The 27,697-nt window shown below is 36.8% G+C and overlaps 1 protein-coding gene across 2 annotated transcripts in view; it reads left to right on the top strand.

Annotated features, from left to right (window-relative positions):
* The window catches only part of LOC124795419 (CREB-regulated transcription coactivator 1-like), a 372,101-nt gene that overhangs the window by 219,841 nt on the left and 124,563 nt on the right, over positions 1 to 27,697 (top strand). For both annotated transcript variants that reach the window (XM_047259442.1, XM_047259443.1), the window contains one exon: positions 14,953 to 15,138. In XM_047259442.1, coding sequence (XP_047115398.1) covers positions 14,953 to 15,138 — 186 coding nt within the window. The remainder of the gene's footprint in view (positions 1 to 14,952; positions 15,139 to 27,697) is intronic.

The raw sequence follows: 27,697 nt of genomic DNA, 5'->3' as shown, positions 1-27,697 counted from the left end.
GAGCGCACTGCTCTTGACAGAGTATGCAAAATGGCGCAGGGAAGGAAGAATTTAAGTGTCTCAGTTTGTATGGAAACGTGACATGCGTGGAGATCGTGCAGTTTACATGGAATTGCATCTCCATCTCATGTTAGCACTGGTCCAAAATTTTCCTTGTATGTTGGCTGCCATTTTTCCCTGGCTTCTCATTACCATTGAGGAGAAATTTGTAAACAGAACACTAATTACCAACATTGAGCATCTCAAGAGGTGATACAGCTAGTGTTTCCACTTCGCATGTGTGTGTGTGTGTGTGTGTGTGTGTGTGTGTGTGTGTGTGTGTGTGTGTGTGTCTATATATATATATATATATATATATATATATATATATATATATATATATCTAAAAAGAAAGATGATGAAACTTACCAAACAAAAGCGCTGGCAGGTCGATACACACAAACAAACACAAATATACACACAAAATTCTAGCTTTCGCAACCAATGGTTGCCTCGTCAGGAAAGAGGGAAGGAGAAGGAAAGACAAAAGGATATGGGTTTTAAGGGAGAGGGTAAGGAGTCATTCCACTCCCAAACTCTTTGCCTTTACAAATGTCTGCTTGTGTCTGTGTATGTGTGGATGGATATGTGTGTGTGTGCGAGTGTATACCTGTCCTTTTTTCCCCCTAAGGTAAGTCTTTCCTCTCCCGGGATTGGAATGACTCCTTACCCTCTCCCTAAAACCCATATCCTTTTGTCTTTCCTTCTCCTTCCCTCTTTCCTGACGAGGCAACCATTGGTTGCGAAAGCTAGAATTTTGTGTGTATGTTTGTGTTTGTTTGTGTGTCTGTCGACCTGCCAGCGCTTTTGTTTGGTAAGTTTCATCATCTTTCTTTTTTTATATATATATATATATATATATATATATATATATATATATATATATATATAAGCATGGCATAGTGGCAGAGTGTGTGCTTTGTGATCCAGAGAGCATGGTATCAAATTCCGTTCAGACCACAACTTTCTCATTATGATTTTTAACCAAGCATTCACTTCTCACAGATGTTGGAGTGGCCACAAAGGGCATGTGGTTCGGATTCGACGTTAAACTGCAGGTCTCCATTTTCCAGTTAGGTAATTGGTGGAGGTGAGGGACACATAAGTAGTTGCAGTAGTATCCAGTTGATGGTGAAGGTGAGGCACACATAAGTAGTTGCAGTAGCATCCAGTTGAAAGACCTTTTTTGAATAACTTCACATCGACAGTTCCATTCTTACACATGTAATTCTGATAAAGTGGCTAGCAGAGAAAATAAAATCATGGCAGTGTTTGATGTCACAGACGACTTCCATCAATGTGGAGTTGTAATTTGTTGAAATGAAATGTATATTGCAGTACTACATTTTATAAGAATTCCTGTAGGTCATTCCTTACAATTATGTTTGAATGTTGTACATTTGACTACCAGTGAAACAGTTCTTTGTTTATTCTCTGTAGTCATAACAAAAATGCATAGCATCTATTGAATGACAAAAAAATAATAATTTTTTTTTCTTGCACCAGGCACACTGGACAAAGGAAAAATTGATGAGTCAGGCACTTCACAGTAATCACTAGTGTTATTTAGACAGAATTGGGATGGAGTCAGAAATGGTCCTGGCTGTTGTTCTGCATATTGTGCTGCATACCATGCATAATTGATCAAATTCGTAAAGCGTGGCAAAGAAAACTGGTAACACACAAATGACTGGAACTTAAGAATACTGTTCTGCTGAGAAACCTGAAATGAGAGAGAAGTATCGGAAATTATGTCATCTGATAATTTCCTGTAAAATGCTTTCCACTGTCGAAAAAATTCTTTATCGAGAGGTTGAATCACACTAGTAGTTCCAGGCGGAATCCGCGTTACATCTACAGATTTTTTGTAGTCTTCCACAAAAGCGGAGGCGTCGTTATGTCCAGACCATGAATCCAACAAAAGTAATGAATTAATTTCTGCAACTGGTAGGAATAAGGTTCGAATGAAATGTTGAAAATGGTTCTTTCCCATTTTTCCAGATTTTGATACATTGATTACAAGATTTTTACAACCAAACAGTCCATTTTTAGGCACTAGCCACTCGACATGTTGTTTCATTTATTTTTGGTACTGATTTGCCTTGCGGTTCTTGAAGACAGATATACAGCTGTGGAAATAGTAAACAACTCATACTTATCACTGGAATTATCATTTATGAATGTGTCATTGCATTCATTGATTGGGCAACAGACTCCATCTTTTTTTTTTTTTGGGCCCCCCCCCAAATGAGAAAGAAAGTGCTGTGTGCATGCAGTTCTTTCACAAAATATTACTGATCAGTGTTATAAACAGCTGTTGTGAGGTTAACAGCAAGTTTTGTCTCTACATCAGCTATGAATTTCTGTATAGCATTGTCTATCACTGGCAGCTGTGCTATACGTTTACATGATGTAAACTTGGTAATTTTGTGACGTCCTTTTCTGTACATTTTCATGAACCTGCGTAGCCATACCAATGAAGCCTGGAAATTAGCAATGTTCATGTCAGATGTAATTCGGGGGGGCCTAGTCGCGTAGATCTCCATCAGTAATGGTGCATAGCCTCTCACGAGCAGTTATAAATGTTTCGAACAGTTCTTCATTCATTTGGTTTCAGGTTTCTGTTTGGTGCATATTTCTTACTTCATGTAATTCATTCTTCCATTTGTACACTTCACACTCCGTTTTCACTAAATGAAAACGCCTTTACACACTTCATAACTTCAAGCATTTTTTCCATCCTTCGTTTAACCAATATTTCACTGCCTTTTCTTTGTTGCTGAAAGCTCTTGCAGTATGTGTTTTTTTAGGCTTGGACAGTATCCTTCTTCACAACTGTTACTTGCACAACTGACATCGCCTGAACCACAGTCCATGAAATCATCACAGTTATTTCCTATTTCTTCTAACGTATCCACAATCTCAAACAAAATGTCAATATCATTCGAATGAATGTCAAGGAAATCAACTAATAAAAAACATATATGTACGTCCTCAGGAGAAGAAAGTGATTTCGGCTGGAAACCGCGTTCTTCATATTTCATCATTGCTAGATTCAGAATGTTAATTGGATTCCACATTTCAATGAAACTGAAAGAAAACGAGGTACTATTAGCAGGCATGCCTTACAAAAGCACAATAAATATTAATTCAGCTTTATCTGTATTGTCAGTACTTACAAATACTGCAAAAAGCAACAAATAATTTGTATTAAATGTCACTTGAGTGGGTAATGTGAGAGAATAGTAACTGTGTACTGTAGTGTTAGAGAAACTATCAACGAACGGTAGTCTGAAACAACCTTTATAAATTACGATTGGGTTGTGTCGCGTTTCCTATTTACAAATGTACTGCCGACCTCGGCTGTGTGTGTGCCTAGTTATGCACGCACAGCTGCTATAGCGCCAGTTGGGGGTGTACATTTCTACCGCTGCCTGGTGTGCTACAAAGTTGGCAATTTCCAGCTATTTTTTTTTAATACTTGCAGTGCCTCTTAGCATCTAAAATTTTGACAGTGCATTTCTTTCATTGTCTTTTTCCTGTGTAAAAAAATTCAGGGTAGGTTTAGACAAGTCTTATTGGATCATTCCCTTGTTAGCTTCAATCATAATGTTTCCATTTCCTTTTTCTTAGATATTTGCTAATTATATTCCATTGTTCACTTATTAGTACCATTTACTTGGAAAATAGAAACCATGCATTGCACCCTTTGCCTTCCAGCAAAGTTTGCATACTGTGTGTTGTGAAATGAAAATCAGAATACATATAGTTAAATTTCACAGCAGCATTAGATCTCTGTTGTCGTATGTGGATGTGGAATATTTATAAGGAAATCAAATTTAGATGTATATATTCTACAGTCCACCTGAGTTAAAGATTACATTTCTCTGCGCAGTTGGGGTGAAATCGAATTTAAAAGATGTATATATTCCACAGTGTACGTGAGTTAAAAGTTCTATTTCTGTGTGTAAATATTTTTTGTCAATGGAAATATTGTGTAGAAAATAGAATTATTGGCAGTAATTCCAGCTCCAGGTGGAAAAATTGTTGTTAGAGAGAGAGAGAGAGAGAGAGAGAGAGAGAGAGAGAGAGAGAGAGAGAGATGTTCCCTGATTATACTTACACCTAATGTAACATAAAAATGACTTCTATGAATCCAGTTCTGCTCCTGTTTTTAAATAAAAACTAGTGATCGATAACATCTGCTGCAGTTTTATAAATTTTATCTACTGATAAAAAGATAGCACAGCCAGGTTTCAAGGACAAAGAGTCCCGTCATCAGTTGGTGCACCTGAAAAATTACAGATAAAATATCAAAACTATACATCTTGTCAAACTGGAAAAAAAACAAAAAAAAAAACCTTAGAATACTACCAAAAAGGATACCACATATATGTACAGAATGTCTATATGCATCACCTAACAGGAGTTAATATAGTGATTGTCCGGTACATGGCAACTGAGTAGAAAATCCGCCTTGTACATTCCTACGCTGCACGGAAAACTTCTTGAAGAAAAGGCTTACATAAAATACATTAGATCCCCATATATAAAAGAGTACAACCACTCCAAATAAAATAAAAATAATGATTAATGACCTCATATCCACAGACAAGTTTACAATGGTCCAAGCTGAAGGACTTCAATACCATGATTCCACATAAAGTAGGATTACGAGACATTCACACTGTGGAACCAGAAAAAGATATGATACGTGGTCACTGCACCTACAGATTTCAGTGTTTACATAATATGTTCCCTTATGTAAAGAGTCTGAGTTTCCAGTACTTCATACACGCCCATATAGTATTGACCGAAGGCACACAGTTGTTTAAATTCCGGGTGATGGGCTATGTTGCCACCATACAAGGGAATGCACATAGTGCAACACTTCATGGTTAAGCTCCAAACTACTATTCCTGTATTCATTGTATCTAAAACCTCTAGCAATAGCACCATTACCATCATGCTGACACATAACACCACCTGTTATAAACCAATTACACCACCCAATGTGTGTAATCAAAATTAAATAAATGAATAAAACTCTTATAATACCACTCATAAAGTCTGTGTCAGCATACACAAGAATTCTGACCAGGTTGTACCCATTCTGAGAATTCTGTAAACTAATATTTAATGGACCAAAAGCTATTGAAACCTTGTTAAAACCACCATCCTACATAGATCACAGAAGCAATAGCTTTATCAATAAAAACCATGTATTAGGAATCAAAGTTAAAATAAAAGCATTAAATTGCAGGTGAACTTTCAGCAGGGTAGTCTGTAATTAACACAAAGCCAATGAGTGCACGAACATAAGAACCAGTGAATCATGCTGTGATCCACCAGGCTTCAGTGCTCCTGTACGATCTGCATTACTGATTATATTCCCCATTAAGGAAATGCAATCTAAACACGTCATGTAAATAGTATAAAGACAGTGGCTTCCCCTTGTGCTTTTAGTATAAATATGCACCTAAGTAGTAGGAAGGAGTAGCTCCCAAAATATGGGACAAAATGAAAGAAATGATCAGTTCATCTCTCCCTGAACAGGTTAGTTAGACCGCTCAAGCAAAGAATCCCTGGATTTCGAACAATACTCTACTACTCATCGAAGAAAGGAGCACACTAAAGAAATGTGGCATACGAACTGCTCAAGATGAAGAAGCATGCAAAGAACTTTGCCGCAAACAGCGCAGGAAATGCAATCTAAACACGTCATATAAATAGTATAAAAAGACAGTGGCTTCCCCTTGTGCATATAGTATAAATATGCACCTAAGTAGTAGGAAGGAGTAGCTCCCAAAATATGGGACAAAATGAAAGAAATGATCAGTTCATCTCTCCCTGAACAGGTTAGTTAGACCGCTCAAGCAAAGAATCCCTGGATTTCGAACAATACTCTACTACTCATCGAAGAAAGGAGCTCACTAAAGAAATGTGGCATGCAAACCGCTCAAGATGAAGAAGCATGCAAAGAACTTTGCCGCAAACAGCGCAGTTGCCGAAGTGCCAAGACCCAGTGCCTCATCAGTATTTGTGATGACATAGAGTAATGTCAAAAACTAAATGAAACGCATGACCTATTCAAGAAGATGAACAGCATCACCTGATAGTTCAAACTGCGCACGTGGATGTTAGAAGATACAGACGGCACTATTATTAGTGACAAGCAATTAGCCATAGCTAGGTGCAAACAACACTGTGAAGCACTGTATTGCAAAGGAAACAACATCGACGAAGAGAACATTTGTACAGAAGCAAATAAGAACCTGATATTCTGTACAGTGAAATCGAAAATTGATTGGTGACTCCATGGAGTGCTGTGTGCACAACGACCATATATGTTAAATTAAAAGGAAGGTCAACTTTGGCAGTAATAGTGATGTTTTATTGATAGCAGAATCGATTTTCGATTGCATAGTGATCATCTTCAGTGCTGTACAAATTAAACTCAGACACTGGTATCAAGTTATGAAAACCAAAACTGAGAAGCGATCACAATAACAAGGAGTTATCAAGTTATCAAAACCAAAACTGAGAAGCGATCACAATAACCCCTTGTTATTGTGATCGCTTCTCAGTTCTGGTTATTGACAACTAGGTACCAGTGTCTTGAGTTTAATTTGTACAGCACTGAAGATGATCACTACGTGATCGAAAATCGATTCTGCTATCAATAAAACATCAAGAAATCGAAAATGCATCGAGCATCTGAAAAACAACAAATTGCCATGTATAGATGGTGTTACCGGAGAAATGCAGACTGCGATGGGAGAGGAAGGCATGCATGCCCTACATTTTATATGTAATAAGGAGTGGAAACCGGGTGAAAGGCCTAAAGACTGTACTATATCTGTCCTAATTCCTCTGCACAGAAAAGGATCAGTTAGGGACTGCTGCAACTATAGGACCAAAGCATTAATATCACATGCTAGTAAAGTCATCCTGCATATAATAAATCAATGCCTAAAAATTTTTCTGCAGTCTCAGATTTCCACAGAACAAGCGGGTTTCGCGTCAGGTAAAGGTACTCGAGAGGTAGTCTTGAATTTAAGGCAGATAATTGAAAAATGTTGTGTTTTCTGTGTCCCTGCCTACATCTGAGATTACCAGCCTGCCTCTTCACATCATATTAGGAAAGGCCGAAGATCACTGTGGACGGAAACATCAGTCTGAAGTCTCAACTACATAAGAATTAATGAGGAAATGAGGTCACAACTCTCAGCTATGAGTAAAACGACTAATGAATGAAAGTAGGAGCCCTAACACGAGAGCCAAAGGGAAGAGGCATGACAGAAGCAAGTGGAGAAAAACACCACAATGCATGACTGAACACGAGAGATAGAAAATATGGATAGATCAACTGGAATGCAATACTCTGGAAAGATTGTAAGTAATTATTAAGTATGCTCTAATGCTTTGATTTCGTTTGTTCATTATGGACATTATGGCTGGGTGTTGTGTGATGTCCTTAGGTTAGTTAGGTTTAAGTAGTTCTAAGTTCTAGGGGACTGATGACCATAGATGTTAAGTCCCATAGTGCTCAGAGCCATTATGGACATTCTCAGGATAGTTAATTTTGCATTTCATGATTTCAGTTTCCTCCAACGTGTTCAACCTAAATTTTACCTAATATACTGTTTATTAAGCACTGGATGAAGAGAGGGGGTTCCATACATCCACCTACTCCAGTCCAGTCACAAGCATCACTTATCCCATCATAGGCAGGGCTACTGGTGAAAGCTGTCATGTGATCTACAACCACTGTCCTGTGTTCTATGTGGGCATGACAACCAATGAGCTGCCTGTCTGCACGAATGGCCACCATCAAATTGTGGCCGAGAAACAGCTGGACCATCCACTTGCTGAACACTCTTTCCAACACACCATTCTCACTTCAATGACTGCTTCATAGCCTGCACCATTTGGATCCTTCCTACCAACACCAGCTTTTCTGAATTATGCAGGAGGGAACTCGCACTGCAGTAAGTCGCATGTTCCCCAAACCCCCTTGGCCTCAAGCTTTGTGAGTCACTGTCCTTCACTCGCCTATCCCCATCCCTGTTCCCATTCCAGGGCTACACAGCCTTTTATTCCACCAATGTGCCCACAGTCTTTCCTGTCTCCACTTTCCCCCGTACCCTCCATCTAACCTCCTATCTACACCTAGCAGCCGCACCCTCTCCCCATCTCATTCCTGTATACTTCCACAAATAGAACTTTGGCCCCCATCACTACCCTGGTATCCCTCCCCTTCCACGTCCCAGCCTCCTCCCAACCCCCCACCCAGCTTGCTTCTTCCATCATGTGCCATTAATTGCAGTCTGTCCTCAGTGGAAGACATGATGATCGTGTGTGTGTGTGTGTGTGTGTGTGTGTGTGTGTGTGTGTGTGTGTGTGTGTGATTCAGCATCTCAGTTATATGAGTTACAATCTATCCTTTCCATAATATTGTCATTATTTCATCCTGCGTTATCCATTGTTAAATTTATATTGTGTCATTTTTCTTCACTTGCTTCTGCCATGCCTCTTCTAGTCCGCCCTTTTGTTAGGGAGGTCTACCATGCTGCTGTGTATTTATGTGCACGAGGGGAAGCCGCTGTCTTTTTGTACTATGTGTGTGATATATGTTTAGTGTACGTTTCCCAAATAGGGAATATAATAAGTAAAGTAGGTTGTACAGGGACATTGTGGCCTGATGGGTACAGCACAGTTAACTGGTTCTTATATTCATACTCTCACTATCTTTGTTTTCATTACAGGCTTCCTTGTTGGAGGTTCAATTGTAATTTAATGCTTTTGTTTTAATTAACATAGCTATTGTTGCATCTGTGATCTATTTAGGATGGTCTTTTTAATAAGATTTTTATGGTTTTGGGTCCATTAAGTATTAATTTACCAAAAGCTCAGAATGGGTACAACTTGATGAGAATTCTTGCGTATGCTGTCACAGAATGGTACATAACTTCATGAATGCAATTATAGGAGCTGCGGCCATTTATTTAATTTTGGTTATGCCTGTTGATCTTTTAATTGGTTTATGGCAGGTGTTATGTGTAATAGTAGTTCTGTAATCTTCAATGTGGTAGGGTCTGCAGCTGTGATGAATTTTTTAAATGATTTTATGAAACCTGCATCTGATATTCTCATTATTTGATGTACAAGTGTACAATTTCGTCCTGAGGCTGTTTTCAGATATCCAGAATGGAAACTTTATACATTGGGTTCATTAGTATCACTTATAAATTATGTCAAATCCTAAGATATGCTAAGAGGATTATTTATTATTTTATGCACAATATTTTAATGGTATTATATGCCATGTATGTCTTTGCTCCTGTAACCACAATGTAATTGTCATAAAATAAATTTGAAATAGTTTTTTTGTTATTTTAAGATTATAATTATTCTTCAGAAATTAATTAATAAAGATATATGTGTACGTGTTCTCAATTACATTATCATTGGTGGAAATGTGATTGTATGTAATCCCCTTAAAAACTTGTAAATATTTGTTCTAATTTTGCAGGAGCATGTCATTTGTAAACAGTTGTTACAAATATCTTATATATATAAAAGTCGATGACGGCACTCTATTGAAACAGCACTGAAAACCATGAAAATTGAGAAGAACCTTTCAAGATCTGCTATCTGGTTGTGAGATCTTATGCATTACAGTCATATTTATTACTCAGTATAGCAGTAATTAAACATTATATGGTTCTGTAATACTTTGTTGTAGAACTGGTAAAAAGTTGTGTAGGAATTTTCTATTCCGTACGTCATTTTGATCATGTAAAACTCTTGTCTGATTGGTCTCTTAGATGGATGTAAGGAAGCAATTGATTCTATTCTTACGTCCATGACTTAACCTTTCTGTAACTTAGGTAATATTTGTAGTAACTTAGCAGTATTAGGTATTTAGTGGTTGGTGTTTTTTAAGTGTACATGCAGCAAAGGTGGATGGGTGCTGTTACTTATTGTCGTGTGTTCTTTAAATGGTGTGCAAACTTCCCTTCCTGTTTGTCCAATATAAAGTTTTGAGCACTTCCACAGTTTACTTTGCAGATTCCTGAATGCGAAAAATGTTCAGACTTCCATGGGTATGTCTTGATAATTGTTTTAGATTGTCAGGGTTCCTGTCACTATTGTATAATTTTGTGTTCTTGAAACAGCGAGTAATTTTGTCAGAAACAATACTCTCCAAAGTAATTTCATCTTTGGAATTGGCATGTGTTTATTTAGGCTTCTTTTTGAGAAATATGTCCACTAGGTTTTTAGGATTGCCGTTATTTATAGCCATGTTTTGAAGATGATGTAGCTCTTTTTCAGTCCTCCGGTTTTCCATTGGTAAGTTGATCAGTCTGTGTATCATAGATCGAAAATATGTGAGCTTGTGCACTCATGGGTCACATGATTGATTGTGGATAATTATGTCTGTTGTCGTTTACAAAAAATATCAAATGTTTGCTCAGATTTCTTGTTTCAAATTTTTAAATCCAAAAAGTTGAAAATCTTCTTTATATTTTCACAGAGCTTGTAATTTTTCTATGTAAGCTGTTGAATCGTGAATGTGTGGTGTTGCTGTTTTTGTGCTATCAAATAGGTTTAAAATGTCATCAACAAATGTATAGTAATAAAGTATTTTTCAGCTGTCTGAGTGAACCTGTCAAAAAATTTTCATCTTAAGTATATCACCTAATGTGCCTGCTAGGCATGAGCCCATTGCTACCCCCATCTTCCAGGAGATAAATTTTGTCGTGGAGTGAGAAGTAGTTGTTGGCAGTGATCAATTATAGGAGTTCTACCAACTTCTACTTGAGTGATTTTCCTATATTTGAGAAGTTTGATTTTTTAAGAAATGATTCCTGTAGTCTCTGTTATTGGATTGTTTGTATACATGTTGGATCAACTGTTTTTAGTATATTTTTTCTCCTAAGTGTTATATTCCGTATGGGGCATATTGAGTTTTTTACTAACACCATGTTAACAGTTGGATGAATGTGGATTTGTTGTTTATGTATCTTGGTTTGGGCACACAATGTTGGTGCTGTTGGCTTCATTATCATGGAATCTTGTATGTCTTTTTCTGTGAATACCAAGTTACATCTTTTAGTGCTTTCTTTAATTGTGCATTACATTTGGTGCTTTGGTACTGATCGATACTTTTAATATTACTTTGTTCAAAAATTCTAGTACTTCTCTATTATAATATCCTTTTGACATAATCATCAGCGTACTTCTTGTATCTGATTTTCCACTGATTTCATTACGTTCTTCAAACTTGTTATTAATTTGACATATGATACTACTATCCTTTGTTCTTATATTGATCCTGCTTTCTCGTTTTGCTTCAGTTTGTATTATTTGTACAAGTTTAAAGTTACGTTGTTCAGCTGATGAGTTGGCAACTGGGCAATACCGAGCACTACTTTAGTGTTTGCAATATTATTTTAAATTATACTGTACATTAGTGTGGTTTTATGTTGAAAAAGAATTTATAATCACACCTATACCTTTTAATAAATAAGACTGTAATGTGTGAAGATCACACAATCATAATGCAGGTCATGAAAGCGTCTGCTCGATTTTCATAGTTTTAAATACTGTTTCATTAGAGTATTGTGATCAAGTGTACGGGATCTTTGTAACAGCTACTAAAAACGACGTGCTCCCAAACAACGTGCTCCCACAAAGATAGAACAGATATTTACAAGTTATTTTAAGGAAATTACATACTGTCATATTTACACTTATTATGAATGATAACTAAATATAATTCAAAACAAGGACATATATAGTTTAATTAACAAATTTCTGTAAAATAATTATAATCTTCCTAGTGTAAGAACATTCAAAACATCAACCTTACATATAAGAGCTTAGCAGCAACTGCTCAAAAGTAACATGCTCCTAAAATAAAAAAAAAAAAAAAAAAATATTGCAAATTTTACGACAATTTCATGCAGTCACAGGAGCAAAGACGTACATGGCAAAATATATTATTAAAAAATCATCCCTAAAGTAAGTTCAAATCCGCCTAGGATAACTTGGGAAATGACTTGTTCTTGTGTAAATTCATAATGATACTAATGAATCTAATGTGTGATGCCTCTGTTTTACATACTTGGAAATGACCTAAGGCCAAAATGGTACAATTGGACATCAAATAAATAGAATATCAGCTGAAGGCATCATGAAATGATTTAAAAAATGATAGTTGTGTGTTTCTCATACATGAGCAAAGTCAACTTGATGGCAGTGGTGCTATTGTTAGAGGTTTTGGATATGACAAAAACAGAAATAGTAGGCTGGAGCTTAACTGTGATATGCTGCACACTGTACACTCACTTGCATGGTTGCAACACAGCCCCTCACCTGAAATTTTAATGTCTGGTTGTAGTTGTTACAGTATGAGATGAACATGTATGAAGTACTGGAAAGCCAGAATCTGTATGTAAAGGAACATAATATGTAACACTGAAGCCTGTAGGCACAGTGACTGTGTATTGTAGTTTTTTCTGGTTCCATTGTGTGAATGGCTAGTTACCTCGCTTTACGTGGAAGCATTTTATTGCCATCCTTCAGCTGTGACGGAGTATATAAGACGGATTTTCTGCTTATATGCCATGTACCAGAGAATCACTATATTAACCCCTGTTGGTTGATTTGTAGAGACATTCTGTACATATATATGCTATCCTCATTGGTAATGTTCTAAAGTTCTTTTGGTTTTTTAGAGTTTGACATCATGTATTGTCGTCACATTTTAGTTACACTTTTTCATATGCAACTGAATGTGTAGGACTGTTGTAATGAGACCTTTTGTCAGAAAATGAAACAATTGTTGTGGATGTCCTAACAAGAGAAACATGTGTTAACCAAAATTCTTACTACTGGAACTGCTGTTATTGGCACTGATTATTTGTAGTTGTTGAACTTTCCACCCTCCTCATAAAAAGTCATTCATTAAAGAATGAATTGCCAAACTGATTGCGAACCCAAAAACATATTACCTCACAAAACCAAAGTAAATAAAGTTCATATTGACATCGGACTTATCTTTGAATTCATTTTGCAGAACCAGGGAAGAAATCGTCACATTTTCGTACGTAAAGTTGCAATGTTTCATCTTAAAATTATTGTAAAGTTCCGTGTTGACAGTAAGGAGTTTCATGAGTAATAAAGTCTTAGTTCCACAATCTTTGTCTTTTAATTTGCATTTGTTCAATAAGAAGTACAACAGTGGATGTACTTAATATGCTAAAACTGTTATAATTCATACAGGAATGGTAACTAGATGCCAAACAGTTCTTTTACAGAACTCTGACCAGAAATGCCACAAAGACTTATGGCAAGTCATAATTACAGTTAGAAAATGCCATACATAACTTGCTGTGTTTAACAGTACTGGATCACAGTTACCTTACAACGCCACTCTTTAACAACCACTGTCAACTCGAACAACTCCACCAATACTGAAAACATTATTTAAATAGGTCTGTTGTTTATAATTAAAGATAATTTAATTGTAATTAGTAACATAATAAAATTAACACACATTTCCTTGTACCTATTGAAAATTTGAACGACTTTTTGATATTAACTAATCAGGTCTTACGTTTTTTACTGGAATTTAAGCAGTATATGCTTTTTAATGCAAACAAAGAAATATTTAAATAAAATAGCTTACAAATTATTGCTTCAGTTATATCAAAGTTCCAACAAAAGTGTAGTAGCTGTCCCAAAATTTTGGAATGTGTTGTGCTGTGAAACTGTAAATATCAAGCACTTTTGTAGATTAAAAGTTCATTAGGAAAACTAATTACATCAAAGAAAGCATTATACCGCAATTTAATGTCTACATAATAAGAATTTGGAAAATACAGCCCATATAGTTGTGATATTTATTTGCTAATTGTTGTCCAAAAGCAGATTCCGAAAGGGGGGGGGGGGGGGGGGGGGGGTTCCAACTCTTAGTTTGACCCAAGTTATAAATGCTCATGGCATAATTTTTGATGAAGTATAACTTTTTATGAGCTGTGTTTCAATCTTCCAAACTCTGCACCAAATGTGACACAATTCTTAGTTCTGCTGTGTGTCTTCTATGAGCTTATGCCAAACTGCTAGTCAGTGCAGTTGCTGATACCTATCCAGTAAATCCCTGTCCCATCTATTGGAGTTAGTTAAATGTGGGATGAATCTGGGAAACAAATGCAACTCGCCCCCAACTCTACAGTGAAGTAACGTTACATGCATGTAGATGGAAAAAGAGCACAATGAATTCCCACTTCCGAGCAAAAAGTAATCAGTCCAAAGAGATTAACAATGAATGTATTCAGTAAATACATGTTTCTAATCACAGAAAATCATTGTGTAATATAGTATAAGTTAGGGCTGGTTTTGATGATTAGATTATCTGGGTTTGTAGTTAGAATAGTATATTTGGCTGTGACAGTGACCAGGTAGAAAGGGGCATTTCTTCAGGTACAAAGGTTATAGGGGTAACAAACTGAATAAACTGTAATTGCATTATTACTCTGTAATGAGGGGCCAGAGAATGTGGGTCCTTTATAATAAAATACTTGGAAGGTGTCCCTGAACAGCCTCTGAAAGTTTGTCAGTGGAGTTCTGGTTCACACTGTACGAAAGTAAAAGTGACACACAAACTTTTGATACTGACAGTTCCTTGTCAGGGAGGGCTGAGTGATAAGGTGGGGAAGGTTATGAGGGAAAGGCTGGCGACTTGGTCCCCAGGAGGATAGCAAGGACAAACGTAGACAAATAAATATGATAAATAGGTGTGATATTAGTTGTAGAAGCTTTTGATAAAGATTAAAATATTTCTTCCATTATGAGCTCCACAACAGTAAATAGTAAGACAACACTTGTTGCTTGTTAATATAGGGTGCAAATGTTTACCGAAGTGCAAGCCCGGGAGACACTAGCCATAGTGGGCCTCAGAGTCCAGTATCGCCTGCCAGCTCACCAGGAATTGGGCCCAGCACCAGCCCTTTCCTTGACCACAACAGCTATGGCTTCACGCAAGCTCAGGCAAATGCATTGCAGCAGCACTTTGAGCAATTCAGTATGGTGAGTAAGCATTCATTGCAAATTTGTTACTTTTTATTGACATTCTGCAGGTGGATGGAAATTTACACTGATAAAACGTAATATAAATCTCTTATCACTGTTGGTTGCTAATTATTCTCTCTTAATTATTTCCTGTGATATGCACAGTCATTCAGAAAGTGAGTAGAGTGGTTGAGATAAATCAACAGTGTATGCCCTACCACCCAAATTAATCTTTCTTTTATATTACATTAACTGACAAAAAAGGTGGAACACCCAGAAAGGGAGGGAGAAACAAAATGTAACTTTACAGATTGAGAGGATGTGTGATGTTACTTCAGTGATATAAAAGTGAGACAAATTTACAGATAACTTGGCAGTATGAGCATGTTTATCAGTATGATGATGCCCTTCTGGCCTGGATACACACACTGATTCAGTTGGAAAGGGTGTCATAAAGACTTCATATCATCTTCCGAAGCAAGCTGCTCCACAACTTTTGTAATTGGTTATTGATGTCCTGGAAACTAGCACTGGGACAGAGTTTACTTCCAAGCTGCTCCTGCATGTTATATCGGGGAGAGATCAGGGGATCTTGGTGGCACGTGATTACCACAACATCACGTTGACTGTTCATGGAGAAATGTGCCCTTTTGAAGTGGGGCACAACGATACTGTCACATGAGAGGGAACCCATGGGGATGCAAGGTGTCTGTGACATATCTTTGTGCTGTCAGATTGCCCCCAGTCACTACCAGCAGTGATTGGAGGTCAAACCTGATTGCTTCCCACACCTTGGTACTAGGAGTAGCACCACTGTCTCTCCCCAAAACATTGGAAGAATGGGACCTCTCCCCAGGTTTCGATCACACTTGCTGATGATGGTCATCCAAGGTAGTAAAGAATTGCATTTCATCGGAGAATGCAGTGGGATGCCATTCATCGGCAACCCATTCTTCCTAGTTATGGCACCATTCCAAACATGGCCGTTTGTAGTGTATTGTTAGCAGGAGCATGTCTGGGACAGTAGTTCCCCAGACTGGCAGCTGTAGCCTCAGACCAGTGGCGCGGGATGACACATACAGTTTCAGGGAACTGACTATTTGTTCCCAGCTAGCGGGTGAAATATGAATCTGTCACAGTACGCATGATGTCCAAAACAATGACTGCCCCCTTATGGTACTCATGGTCGACCTGAATCTTGGTGTCGAATATGTCTGCTCCCATGTTTCCATGCAGTCCAATGTGGGTCCAATATTACAGTTGAATGCCTCACAAACCTGGGTATGGCATGATTCAACTAACCAGCCAAATGGAGACCCACAATCACACACTTGTCAGGAGCTGATAAAGCTGTCTCATATGAGTATGTGGCATCTCAGTGTCCTTCACAGTATTTGCATAACATCTGACACTATTGAAGCCCCTTACATACCATACCGGGCATAGTAACAACACTAAACACAAACAGCATTGATGCATTCTCGTGATCATTCTGCTTGTGACAGAGAATTGCAACTATAATCATTTAGTTCATAGCTGCTGATGGTGTGAACGTGTTTGGAGATAAATTGTCATGTGGCCATGTCATCTAGGTATTTCACCTTTTTGTCAGGCAGTGTATTTTACAACATTTGTTGACAAAAATTAGCTTTTATCAGAAATTATTTATGAGGAAATAAGATAAATAAGACTGAATATGTATTCATATAATGCTGTGGTGTGATAATCCAAAGTGGTATGAGAAAACAGAGTTATTTAAGCAGGAGAGACAAATTATTAGCTAAGCTTTTCGTGACATTTGAATACTCCTTTCACTGGTTCCAGTATATATCAAACAAGAGTGACCAGTTCCAACTAGTGGCGTGAATACATAGTGATAAGTTGTAGAGTGTAACACATATAATGTCAGCTATATTGTGTGTAATGCATGTCCACCTGCCATTATTGCTGAACAGAGGAACCACATTGGCGGTTCAGTTCTGGAGTTGATGAGTTTTGCCTTATAAACTTTTGATTGAAAATCTATAAATTATACTAAAAATAGTTTTTTTAGCTGTGCATGTTGTGCGTAATGAAGTGAATATCAATCATATCATCAAACTGTTGTTGAATTTGAAGTAAAAATGCTTGAGTATGTCGTCAGATGCAAATGTGAACAGTGTTAACCCTTTGACTGTGGCTGACTGCCACAGCAGTTCAGTGGTGCCATTTCCTAGGTGCTGCCAACTGCTGTAGAAGTTCTGAGACGTTCCCTTGCTTATTGTTTAGCTGTGCTTGAATATACCCACTTAAGATGTCTGTCTGTTTGCAGCGCTACTGGCGGACTCTCACCACATCTTTTTGTTTGTTCTAATTGCAACAGTTGTTTCAATATAAATCGATGTCATCACTTTTGGTGGATCCTCACAGCACTTGAACAAGTAATTTGCTTTACACACAACAGATGACGCTACTGTGATTTCTGCCGAACTGTAGTTTTGCCCCTTTCTGCAAGACACTGTTCTTGGTTCAGACATCAGTCGGGTATTATTCGCTTGTGTTCGCATAGTGAATTTACTTATTGTAATTGCATGTAAAAAGCTCCTCACCTCCGAAGAGATATACAGATGTTGATGGAGAGTGACTCTGAAGAATCACTGAGCTTATCACTAGACAGTGATTCATATGAAGAAGATTCTCTTATGAATAGTTTACAATCTACCGACATTATTGATTCTCATCTCATCTCCATCTGTAATTACTAGTGCTATCAACATACCACAAAACTGAAATGCCTGGGACTTGAAGAAGAGATAGGAAGAGTGGTGATCTGAAAATGAAACTGAGTGTGGTAATAGATTACAATAAATTAATGGGACTAGTCGTCCGAAGTGGTTTGCAAAGAAAAACAGTGGAAAGTACATGGAAGTCATCTAAGTGGTACAGGAAATTGTTTTCCATATTTTGGACATTGCAATTTTCAATGCCTTTTGCTTATACTGCAATTATGGGACGAAATGAAGTGGAAAAAGTTTCATCTCAGTGTAATTAGAGAAACTTTTGCCTCTTTGTACATTGATTGCAGGTGGTGCTAAACGTCAAGAGTATCCTACAAGACTAAATGTGTCGACACATTTACCAGATCAGATGGAAAGTACAAGACGTGTAGTCTGCACTCGAAATGGTGTTAGGAAGCAAACTAAGTTGTGCTGTAAGGAATGCAATGTAACTCTTTGTGCTTATCCTGCTTCAAAACTTATCACAAAAATTTCAGCAATAAAAAACTGTCAAACCTTATTTTGAGAGAATGTAGACATATATCACTATTGTAAACAACTTTAAATGCACCTCACACAAAAATGAAGTTTAAATTTGTAAATAAATACTCCCCAGTTCTTCCAAAGCCAGTCCAAAGATCAGAACAAAACAGAAAGCCAAAAAACAGCGAGCATATTGGAATCATTGTGCAAGGTGAGCGCGCCAGAAGCATTCAGCACCCAGCGCACTGCAAGTGGGACAACAATGCAGCACACGAGACATGACCACAAGTGTTGCACAAAGCAGTCAAAGGGTTAAACCAAGGCACTGTCAACAGATGATCTAATTTGCTTTATCCAGTTGTATACCCTGTTACCCCCACTTCCAGGCTGCCACCACCACCACAACCACAATCACCAGTATGTGCCTGCAAGTGTTATGCAGTGGCCAGCTATGGGAGCACACTGGTGCAAAATATGCAATAATTTACGCACATGGTCCTCCAATTTTTGAGGTCGTACCTGTTGCTGTGGTTCATAAGGCTTCACTAGATGCAAAATTTCTCCAGCCTCTGTGACAATGCTCTATCAATGTAAGGTAGCTGACAGCATGATCTGTTTCCATTTGATACACAGCTTGTGTACACATGAGTACATGTTGCAGTGATGCTACTGTGGGAAGAAATACTTCAGTAGACAATAAGAGCTGTCAAAGAGAGACTTGAGGAACACATATGCCCAACAAGACTGCTCCAACCCAACAAACCAGCCGTTGTGATCATGTACTCACATGTAAAAATGTTACAGAGTACGCTGAAACAAAAATGACAGCATTGTCAAGGAGGCTCTGAAAGACAATCCTTCAGAACTGTCAATAACTGGGCCAATGTGTACATTATTACCAAGGTGTGAGAGCCAGCTGTGCTGGTGTATTTCACACCATAGGGTATAAAATGTGTTTCTCCTACTGCTTTCCAGTAGTTTACGAATAGAGGATATTTCATACCAGCCCAGGTCTTACTACTAGGAGCAGGGATCACGTGGTACAGAATTGGGGGGTAACAGTTATATGCGTGTAGACCTAAGTACCTTAGATCCCCTGATGATGGCATCTCATTTTGCCATTTAAATGTCATGTCACTTTGAAATGCACATCTTGGGTGATAGCTGAGAATTTTTCCTGCCTAGACATCTGCACAGAAAGACTTGTCTGCTGTAGAATTTTTGAAAACTGTAGTGCCTACTGCTGCCTGTGGAGAGATAGACCAAAAACCCCATGAAATTTTTAAGTTCAGCATATATTGGCAAGTTAGATGGTACACTCACTGTACAATCTAATTAGTTGTTCACTTATACAATGTGTACTGAATGCATTTTATTGTCTTTAATATGCCACAGTTTGTTTTCAAGCCCAGTTCATCTTCTAATAACCATTCGGATTAATTTTAATATTTTTAGTGTATTCTGAGTAGTACCATGCATTGTGACATATTATAAATAAGAATAAAATACATGCAGCTTTAAATTTGAGACACACACAGGCTGACATCAGTATAATCAACCAAATTTTGTAAACTGAATGATAAAAGTTGTTTTTGACCCAAATCTAAAATATCGCCATAAATTATCCTATTTTAATAAGTACTATGGTGCAGGTCTGAAGAAACGCTATTCGAAGAAAACACATAATAACTCTGACATGCACAAAGAACAAAGCAAAAACAACGTGCATGGTTTTTAAATCGATTAGTGTGTAATACTAGTTGGGTCATCTCATGCCTACAGTTTCCCATGTGACCATAATGGATTTTGATAAAATTTCGTATAAACAATCGCACAAATTCCCAGTTATCATTGGTTAAGTTTCACAGTCGTTATTTCAATACATCTGGAGATAAGTCATTTGTTTCACCCCATAACACAGCTATCAATAATGCACCCGTGAGTTTTCTGCAGCATTCAGACATGTCATCTCTGGTAATGTTTTATTGAGAGAAACAAAACTAGGTCATATTGTACAACCTTTTTTTTCTCTCTCTAAAGTGAAAAAGAAAAAAATCCTGAGCAATTTGAAGCAAAGTCGGCCAAAAAAAAATACTAAAAAAATTTTAAGTTTAGCTTTTTACATCTCCAGAAGTATAAAATTTATTTCTCGTACTGCTTTCCAATAGTTTACAAATAGGCTCATATTCTGCTGGTACTTAAATCTGACATCTTTTATTACGTTATATAGTTGTTTAGTAGTCTCAGAGGAACACAAGATCAAAAGTTGTGATGACTAGAAAGTGAGATCAAGTCTGAATAACTCAAAAAACTTAAAAAAGGGGGTATCTTCTGTCATGACTCATCGCAATATACTGCTATAACTACAGAATCAAACTTGTTATAAACTTCACAGTTTAACTCTGTATATTACCAAGGCAGTGGAGCTCATGGTATTAAATTGTTGCATAACAGCTGCAGCACACATCACATAAACATCCTGCAGGTTTCACACCACTGTCTCTTTGTGTAAATTTTGATGGAGTTTAACCACTTCTGGTTCCTTTAAAAGTGAGAAAACCAGCTATCCCATCACCATAGGGGTCACTTCTTATAGCTGTGCCAACAGCAGCCACAGGGGATTTTCTTTACCACAGGTTCCCAAACCTGATAGGGTTTCTTTACACAAGATCCCGAGCTAATGATACATTTCTGGAAGAGTTTGAGGCCAGAGCTAGAAGAGGTTTCTCTTAGGATCCTAAGCTTGTATTTACTTCAGGATACTTGAATTTTTACATGTTCATTAATTAACTGTAAAATGTCATGAGGAGAATGATACTGCTGGCCAGATGATGTCACTGATGGGTTTGTTTGGGAAGAAATTTTGATAAGACAGAACCCAAAAATTGCACTTTTCAAATGTGATTACGTCAAATTATTTGATCTACAAAAAGAGGAAACTAGTCTTTTTATTGGATCCCATATTCTGTTTCCTTTTTTATTCTCATTTCCTAATTATCAGGCCTTTTTCCACAGAGAGCAATGAACAACTGTAAAACATAGCAAAATATGTCAGATTTTTAATTTGAGTACAGGCTGAATATGGACCCATTTTCAATGAACCTCCACCATCTCATTCTTTTTTAGGGCCTTAAATGCTCTCACTGCAAAACTAATTATAATTTCTAGATGGTTTAGGACATGGTCTTTCTAATGAAAATGGTTTAAAAGAGTTGCAGAAGACAACTTTTATAAAAAAGTTGGTCAAAATAGCCATTTTTGGCATTTTTAGAAAACTTTGCCCTTAATTTGTGAACTATTGGAAAGCTATAGGAGAATGAAGTTTTGTATTATAAGCCCTTGTATTGATATGTTAGTAAGTGCAAAGTTTCAGGTGTATCTTGCAATTATTTCCAGAGATAGAAATAGCTAACTTAACTTTTTTTGTGTGTCTATTTTTTAGTCGGACTTAGCTTCAAATATTACATATGCTAATTGCTTATGGAATCCTTTTTTTACTATTTCATTTAAGAAAACTTTGAAAGTCATACAAGATGATACAATTTTGTTTCTTTCAAGAAAATATTGCCAGAAATATTATGTCTCAAACTTAGCGAAAACACACACACACACACACACACATACACACACACACACACACACACACAGTTTTTTACTGCTCAAAAGAAGAATTTAATGTTTTCAAGCTGATAATATTAAATGCAACAGACTGTATTATGATCATTACTGAACTCCACATTAACATTACATATCGCTTGTGAATCTCAAAATACACAAATTATCCAGTATGGTGTCTAACAATGACTGTTTCATTGCACACACTTCCTACATGTCCTCTCGTTATCCTGTCTCATAACAAAGTCCCCTCACATTCAGATTTTCCTGCTTTTCTTTGCTTGCCATGGAGCAACTCTTTTTAAGTCACAGAATAAATGTTTCGCTCACACAGGCGAAACACACCACCTCGTGATATATCTTCACTTTAAACCAATAACAATAGAAAGGCAGTTGAACCGATGACTCTCTCCCAGCAGCTAGTACGGGCCAACGGATATTATACTGTTTGCGCATGGGGTCAAACAAATGATTATATCTCTGCAGGTATTAAACTGGTGAAAGTAAAACTTGACCAGTGTTCATTGGGAACATATGCAAAATGTTCACACAAAATTTCAGCAAAATCTGTGATGGTCATGTGGGAACTTTTTCTGAAATTAGATGACTTAACATGAAATGGCCCAGTCATGAAAACAGACAGACCATCAGAAAGGTTGCATTAGCAGCTTCTCTTGAGATATTATTATTACTATATTATGACCTCTAATTTGTTGCTGCTGTGGCTACTAGGTGTAAAATTAACATTTGTTATTTTTAGAGAATAATGCGTAATTTTCCTTCTTTAATGCTTCCAGGGAGTGGTAAGTACCAAAATGAGTCTATTTTCATTCCCGTGTGGTGTCACACTGTAAATAGCCAGTTAATTGCAAAACTGTTCTGGTTGTAAAGAAACTTAATAACAGATTTGCCAAAAATTCTTTTGAGAAAAGTTGTCAGTGTGTCTCTGTGTTGGTTCGAGATCAGAGGAAAATATCTCCAGTTGTTGTAAGCAATATTGTTGTGAAGATGTATGCTTACATTTACAAATATTTTTAATAGTTTCTGCAGACTGAGAAGAACAACAGACTAATCTGAATGGATGTTTAGATAACAGTGATTGCATCCAGTTTTACACTGTGTTTTGTTTTACTTTAAATCAAATGATGTACAATCTTTCTTAATTTCATGTGGCTGTTATTTTATACTTGGCATGTCTTTTAAGCAATTAATTGAGTAATATTGGAGTTAAACAAATAAAAACATCCTGCATTGAGTGTGTCAGATATAGCCGTATTCTTCACTATAATAAGGGAATGAAGTTATAATTAATTATGGTATGCTGTAAATAGTAGTCCCTAACTGCATTCTTTCAAACACATTTCTAAAATTTTCCTATTGCACACTCAACATTTCTGGGGGGAGGAGAAAAATAAATTTTCCGAATTTTACAAAGATTATTTGTTTAAAATATTTAAATCTGTGTAAAACATTTCAAAATTGATACCCATAATTCCCTTTTGGCAACCTGCAAGGATTGGTGCCAGCTTGTTCACAGCTTAGTGGAGTCTAGTAGCAGCTGGAGTGCAGAACTGCAGGTGATTCTTTCTCCATCACCAAGCTATTGCATGAGTTATTCCTCTCTCTTTCTTTTAGCCAGATTTGTATTGTTGTGTACAGAGTAGTGAAAATTTGCAGTCAAATGAAGACCTTTTTTCTCATAATTATTTCTTTTAAAAACTTTTCTTGTGTTTTGTGTTATGCAGATGATCTGTCTTTTTGACATAAAGCCAGAAATGTATCCAGACACAAAGCCAGAAATATTTGTTAACTGTTTCGAGGAATATGATAATGATAAGACATATCAGTAATTGTCAGATTGGTGAGATCACTAAAGAAATACTACTAAACCTCATGTACCCTGGCTCTACAGTTCATTCACTTTCTATAGGATTACTTGCTCAAAATCCTCATTAGAGTGAAGCAGAGAGAACTGAAAATAATATGCCAGCAGAGCATTTTTGTAAATTGGAAATCAGAACTGAATGTGCTCTCAGCCATCCTGTCTAGTCATCTTTTTTTGTGTCCATAGTGAATATATTTTTTGAAACATTATACGAAGTTTGTGCATTTGTTTACACATTTGTATACCCTGGGCCTATCTTCTTTCTTCAGTGAGGTCTAGCAAATAAGTAGATTCAATAATAAATTATGTTTGTAAACCATTAAAAAATCAAAACTCTGTTTCTCTTTGTTATAGTTTGCTACATGTTACTTCATCCATCTAAATTGAGTAACTTTAACTCCTGCTTTCACTCATATTTGCACTCTTTGTCACCAAGGGGTTGTCATGGCTTTCTTAAAGCTGTTGAGAAAGGCATAAACTGAATATCTGTTTCCATAAGTATCTCTCATGAATTTTTCCGGGGTTTGCAAATTATGTACTTCAGTAAAAAGTTGTAAATTGGTTTCTCTTCCTGTGATTCAGCATTCTTTCACTCCTGCCATTTCACGTACATCTACAAATTCATTCTACGTAATTGCAATGAAAGTGTTTAAAGTATTATTAGTATAAATGTAGACTGAGTTGGCAGCTTGCAAAATAGATCATGACCACGTATTAGTGACTGATTTTGTTAAGTTATAGTTTTACCAAGACTGAATATGAATTCATTGCTTTGCCTGCCTCTGAAAGAAGGGAATTAGAACAACTGATGTTCACATTTGCTTATATATGCCACCTAACTGAAAAAATGTATTTTATCATTGTTGCACATGACACATTAAACAACATGTCACAACTGATTTATGCTTCAGTTTGTATGGAAACAACAATGTGTTTGCTGCTCTGTCAGCATTTAATTGCTAATTCACTCATCTTTCTTAACCAGCATTAATCTGAAGGTGATATGAACTATATTTTAACATAGATCTCAAAACAAAGATGATGTGACTTACCAAATGAAAGTGCTGGCATGTCGACAGACACACAAACAAACACAAACATACACACAAAATTCAAGCTTTCGCAACAAACTGTTGCCTCATCAGGAAAGAGGGAAAGAGAGGGAAAGACGAAAGGATGTGGGTTTTAAGGGAGAGGGTAAGGAGTCATTGCAATCCCGGGAGCGGAAAGACTTACCTTAGGGGGAAAAAAGGACGGGTATACACTCGCGCACACACACACATATCCATCCACACATATACAGATACAAGCTTGAATTTTGTGTGTATGTTTGTGTTTGTTTGTGTGTCTGTCGACCTGCCAGCACTTTCATTTGGTAAGTCACATCATCTTTGTTTTTAGATATATTTTTCCTACATGGAATGTTTCCCTCTATTATAACCATATTTTAACATAGGATTTATATGCCACTCATAAATAGGAAATACTGAGAGACCATGTGTTACATGAAGATAAATCTAGTGAAGTAGGTGACAGTTTCCTAGAAAACCAAAAGAAATGAATGTAGAAAGTCAGTTGGCAATTATCATCAGCAACATCAACAGTGATGAAGAGTCTACTGAACCGTTTGCAGTGGATCCAATACAAACTTAAAGTAACTAGTATACTATCTGTAAAGATAGGATTTTGTGACCATCATCATATAAGGAGAGGTAAGGGCACATTTTATATACCTGCAAATATCTGTAAACACAGTTTGGATATGTGGATCTGGGGAACCACATTGTCATTAAAATTGAATGTAACAGCCCATAAATTAGTGTGTTCTTTGTGGTGATTTCTAAGATATAGTTGGAGCCTAGACATTGGATATGTCTTAAGACCATTGGTCACAGCACCTGGTGAAGACTATTTTGGCTGTGGCAATATTATACAGAAAAATTGAATAGTCAGCTGAATGTGCTGTAGTCAACTCGAAAACGGATTAGAGACAATTTTCATGCTAGTCTATCCTGGGTAGATCTCTTCATCTGTGGGTAAATGTTGTAACCAAAATACACTTGAACAGAAGCCTTGGTTTTCCTCTATGATTTTTATTTTTCCACACTTGCCTTTGTTACCAAATTAACTTTTCCTGAGTGCTCTAAGATGCGCCCTACAACCCACCAACCCCCTTTCTTTAAAAACAAAAATAATTGAGTAATCCCACAAAATTTCTTTTTCCGCAGTCTGATTCAGCACATCATTAGTTACCCGTATACCCATCTCACTTTCAACATTTCGAAAGTTTCCATTTTGTACTTGTTTGTATTATTCACCATTTGCTTTTCAGTCTCATATAAGGCTTCACTTGAGAGAAATATTTTCACAAATTTTCTAACAAACAATTCATCCTGCACTTTCCATTGTTACATTTACATATTCACAGAAGTCATCATTTTTGCCAAGTTACTGTCTGAGGTAGGGTAATAGTTCACTATCAGTTTAGACCAAGGAAACTGCTTTCAAAACATTATGAAGCAGCTTAGGGCATGTCACAGTTTAAATGCAACAGCTGATGGATCAAAGGTTTGAGATTGAGAGTAGTCATAGTCCTGTAAAGGAACATCCGGTAGACAGCCTCATGAATCATCTCTTATGGTGCTATGCGTACTGAAATTACGGAAACGAGAAAAACCACACATTGCTCTCATAATACTGGTATGCATAAAGTCATGAGAGAAGATACACTAAGCTCTTAAACTGATTTTCGATTGTATAGTCATTCTGTTGGTAATGTAAAATATTTGACACGTGGATTATTCTGTTGTAACTGTAATGTGTGCTAAGGCACTTCATAACCACTAGAACATCATTGTATCAGTCAAAATAAATTGGTTCTTCCATTGCCATTTAATAGATCACATTCCTAATTACAAATGAAAAGCACACAATTGTGGGTGACCTACAGTATTAGTTTATGTAGCTTATTGATTTTTGGCTTAAAAAGTCATCATCAGACTATAACTGACTGCTATGATCAAAGTGGATACTGTGCTGTTCAGCGTCATTAAAGAAATATTTCCTATGGAGAATGAGATGCAAAAACATAAAAATTACTATCTTTGACAGTGAAGTAAACATATAATTGAAAACATTAATGATAAGTAGTAAGTAAAGGAAACACATCAGAAAACATTGAAGACTAAACATTGAAATATTATGTATTGTGGTGTACAGTTGATGGTACAAAAGATGGCACTGCCTGAAATTTGTATTGCTTACCACGTTACACAAGAGCCAGTCACGTTTTAGTGTATACAGTACATCCCATAAAAGTAAAGGACATGTGTAATTGTGAATGAAATTGATAAATAAATCTTATTGACACAGAGCATGAAGCACACAACCTGAATTTGGGACTTCAAGTTGTGAGGTGGAGTAATGTTGGGGACAACAGTAAAGAATTTCTAAATATTGCAACGCATGGAGCCACTGTATAAAGCATTTGAGCTTAGCTTAGATTAACACAGAAAATCACCTCATATCAAGCGTAACTCAGAAATCTGTATTATATAAACATTAATCCCACATTATGTTGCCGTCAAGTGGAATCTACTTTAACTGGTAAAAATTCACCAATCAAAGTCACCTCCAAATGTAATCTTTAGTCTGCGATTTAGTGATGTGACAGAACAATGCTTTAGTTTTGTGCAGATACGAAATGAAATAATAAAGAAGTCATTACTAATATGTAAATATGTGGTTATGCCATTCCCACACTGCTGTAACCATTCTTCCTAAACATGCATCCCAAATGCTGAAGTGGAGGTTGTAGATAGTTATTGTTAGAAATAAT

Source organism: Schistocerca piceifrons, chromosome 4, assembly GCF_021461385.2.
Source record: "Schistocerca piceifrons isolate TAMUIC-IGC-003096 chromosome 4, iqSchPice1.1, whole genome shotgun sequence".
Classification (NCBI taxonomy): Eukaryota; Metazoa; Arthropoda; class Insecta; order Orthoptera; family Acrididae; genus Schistocerca; species Schistocerca piceifrons.
This window is presented reverse-complemented; position numbering and strand designations above follow the sequence as displayed.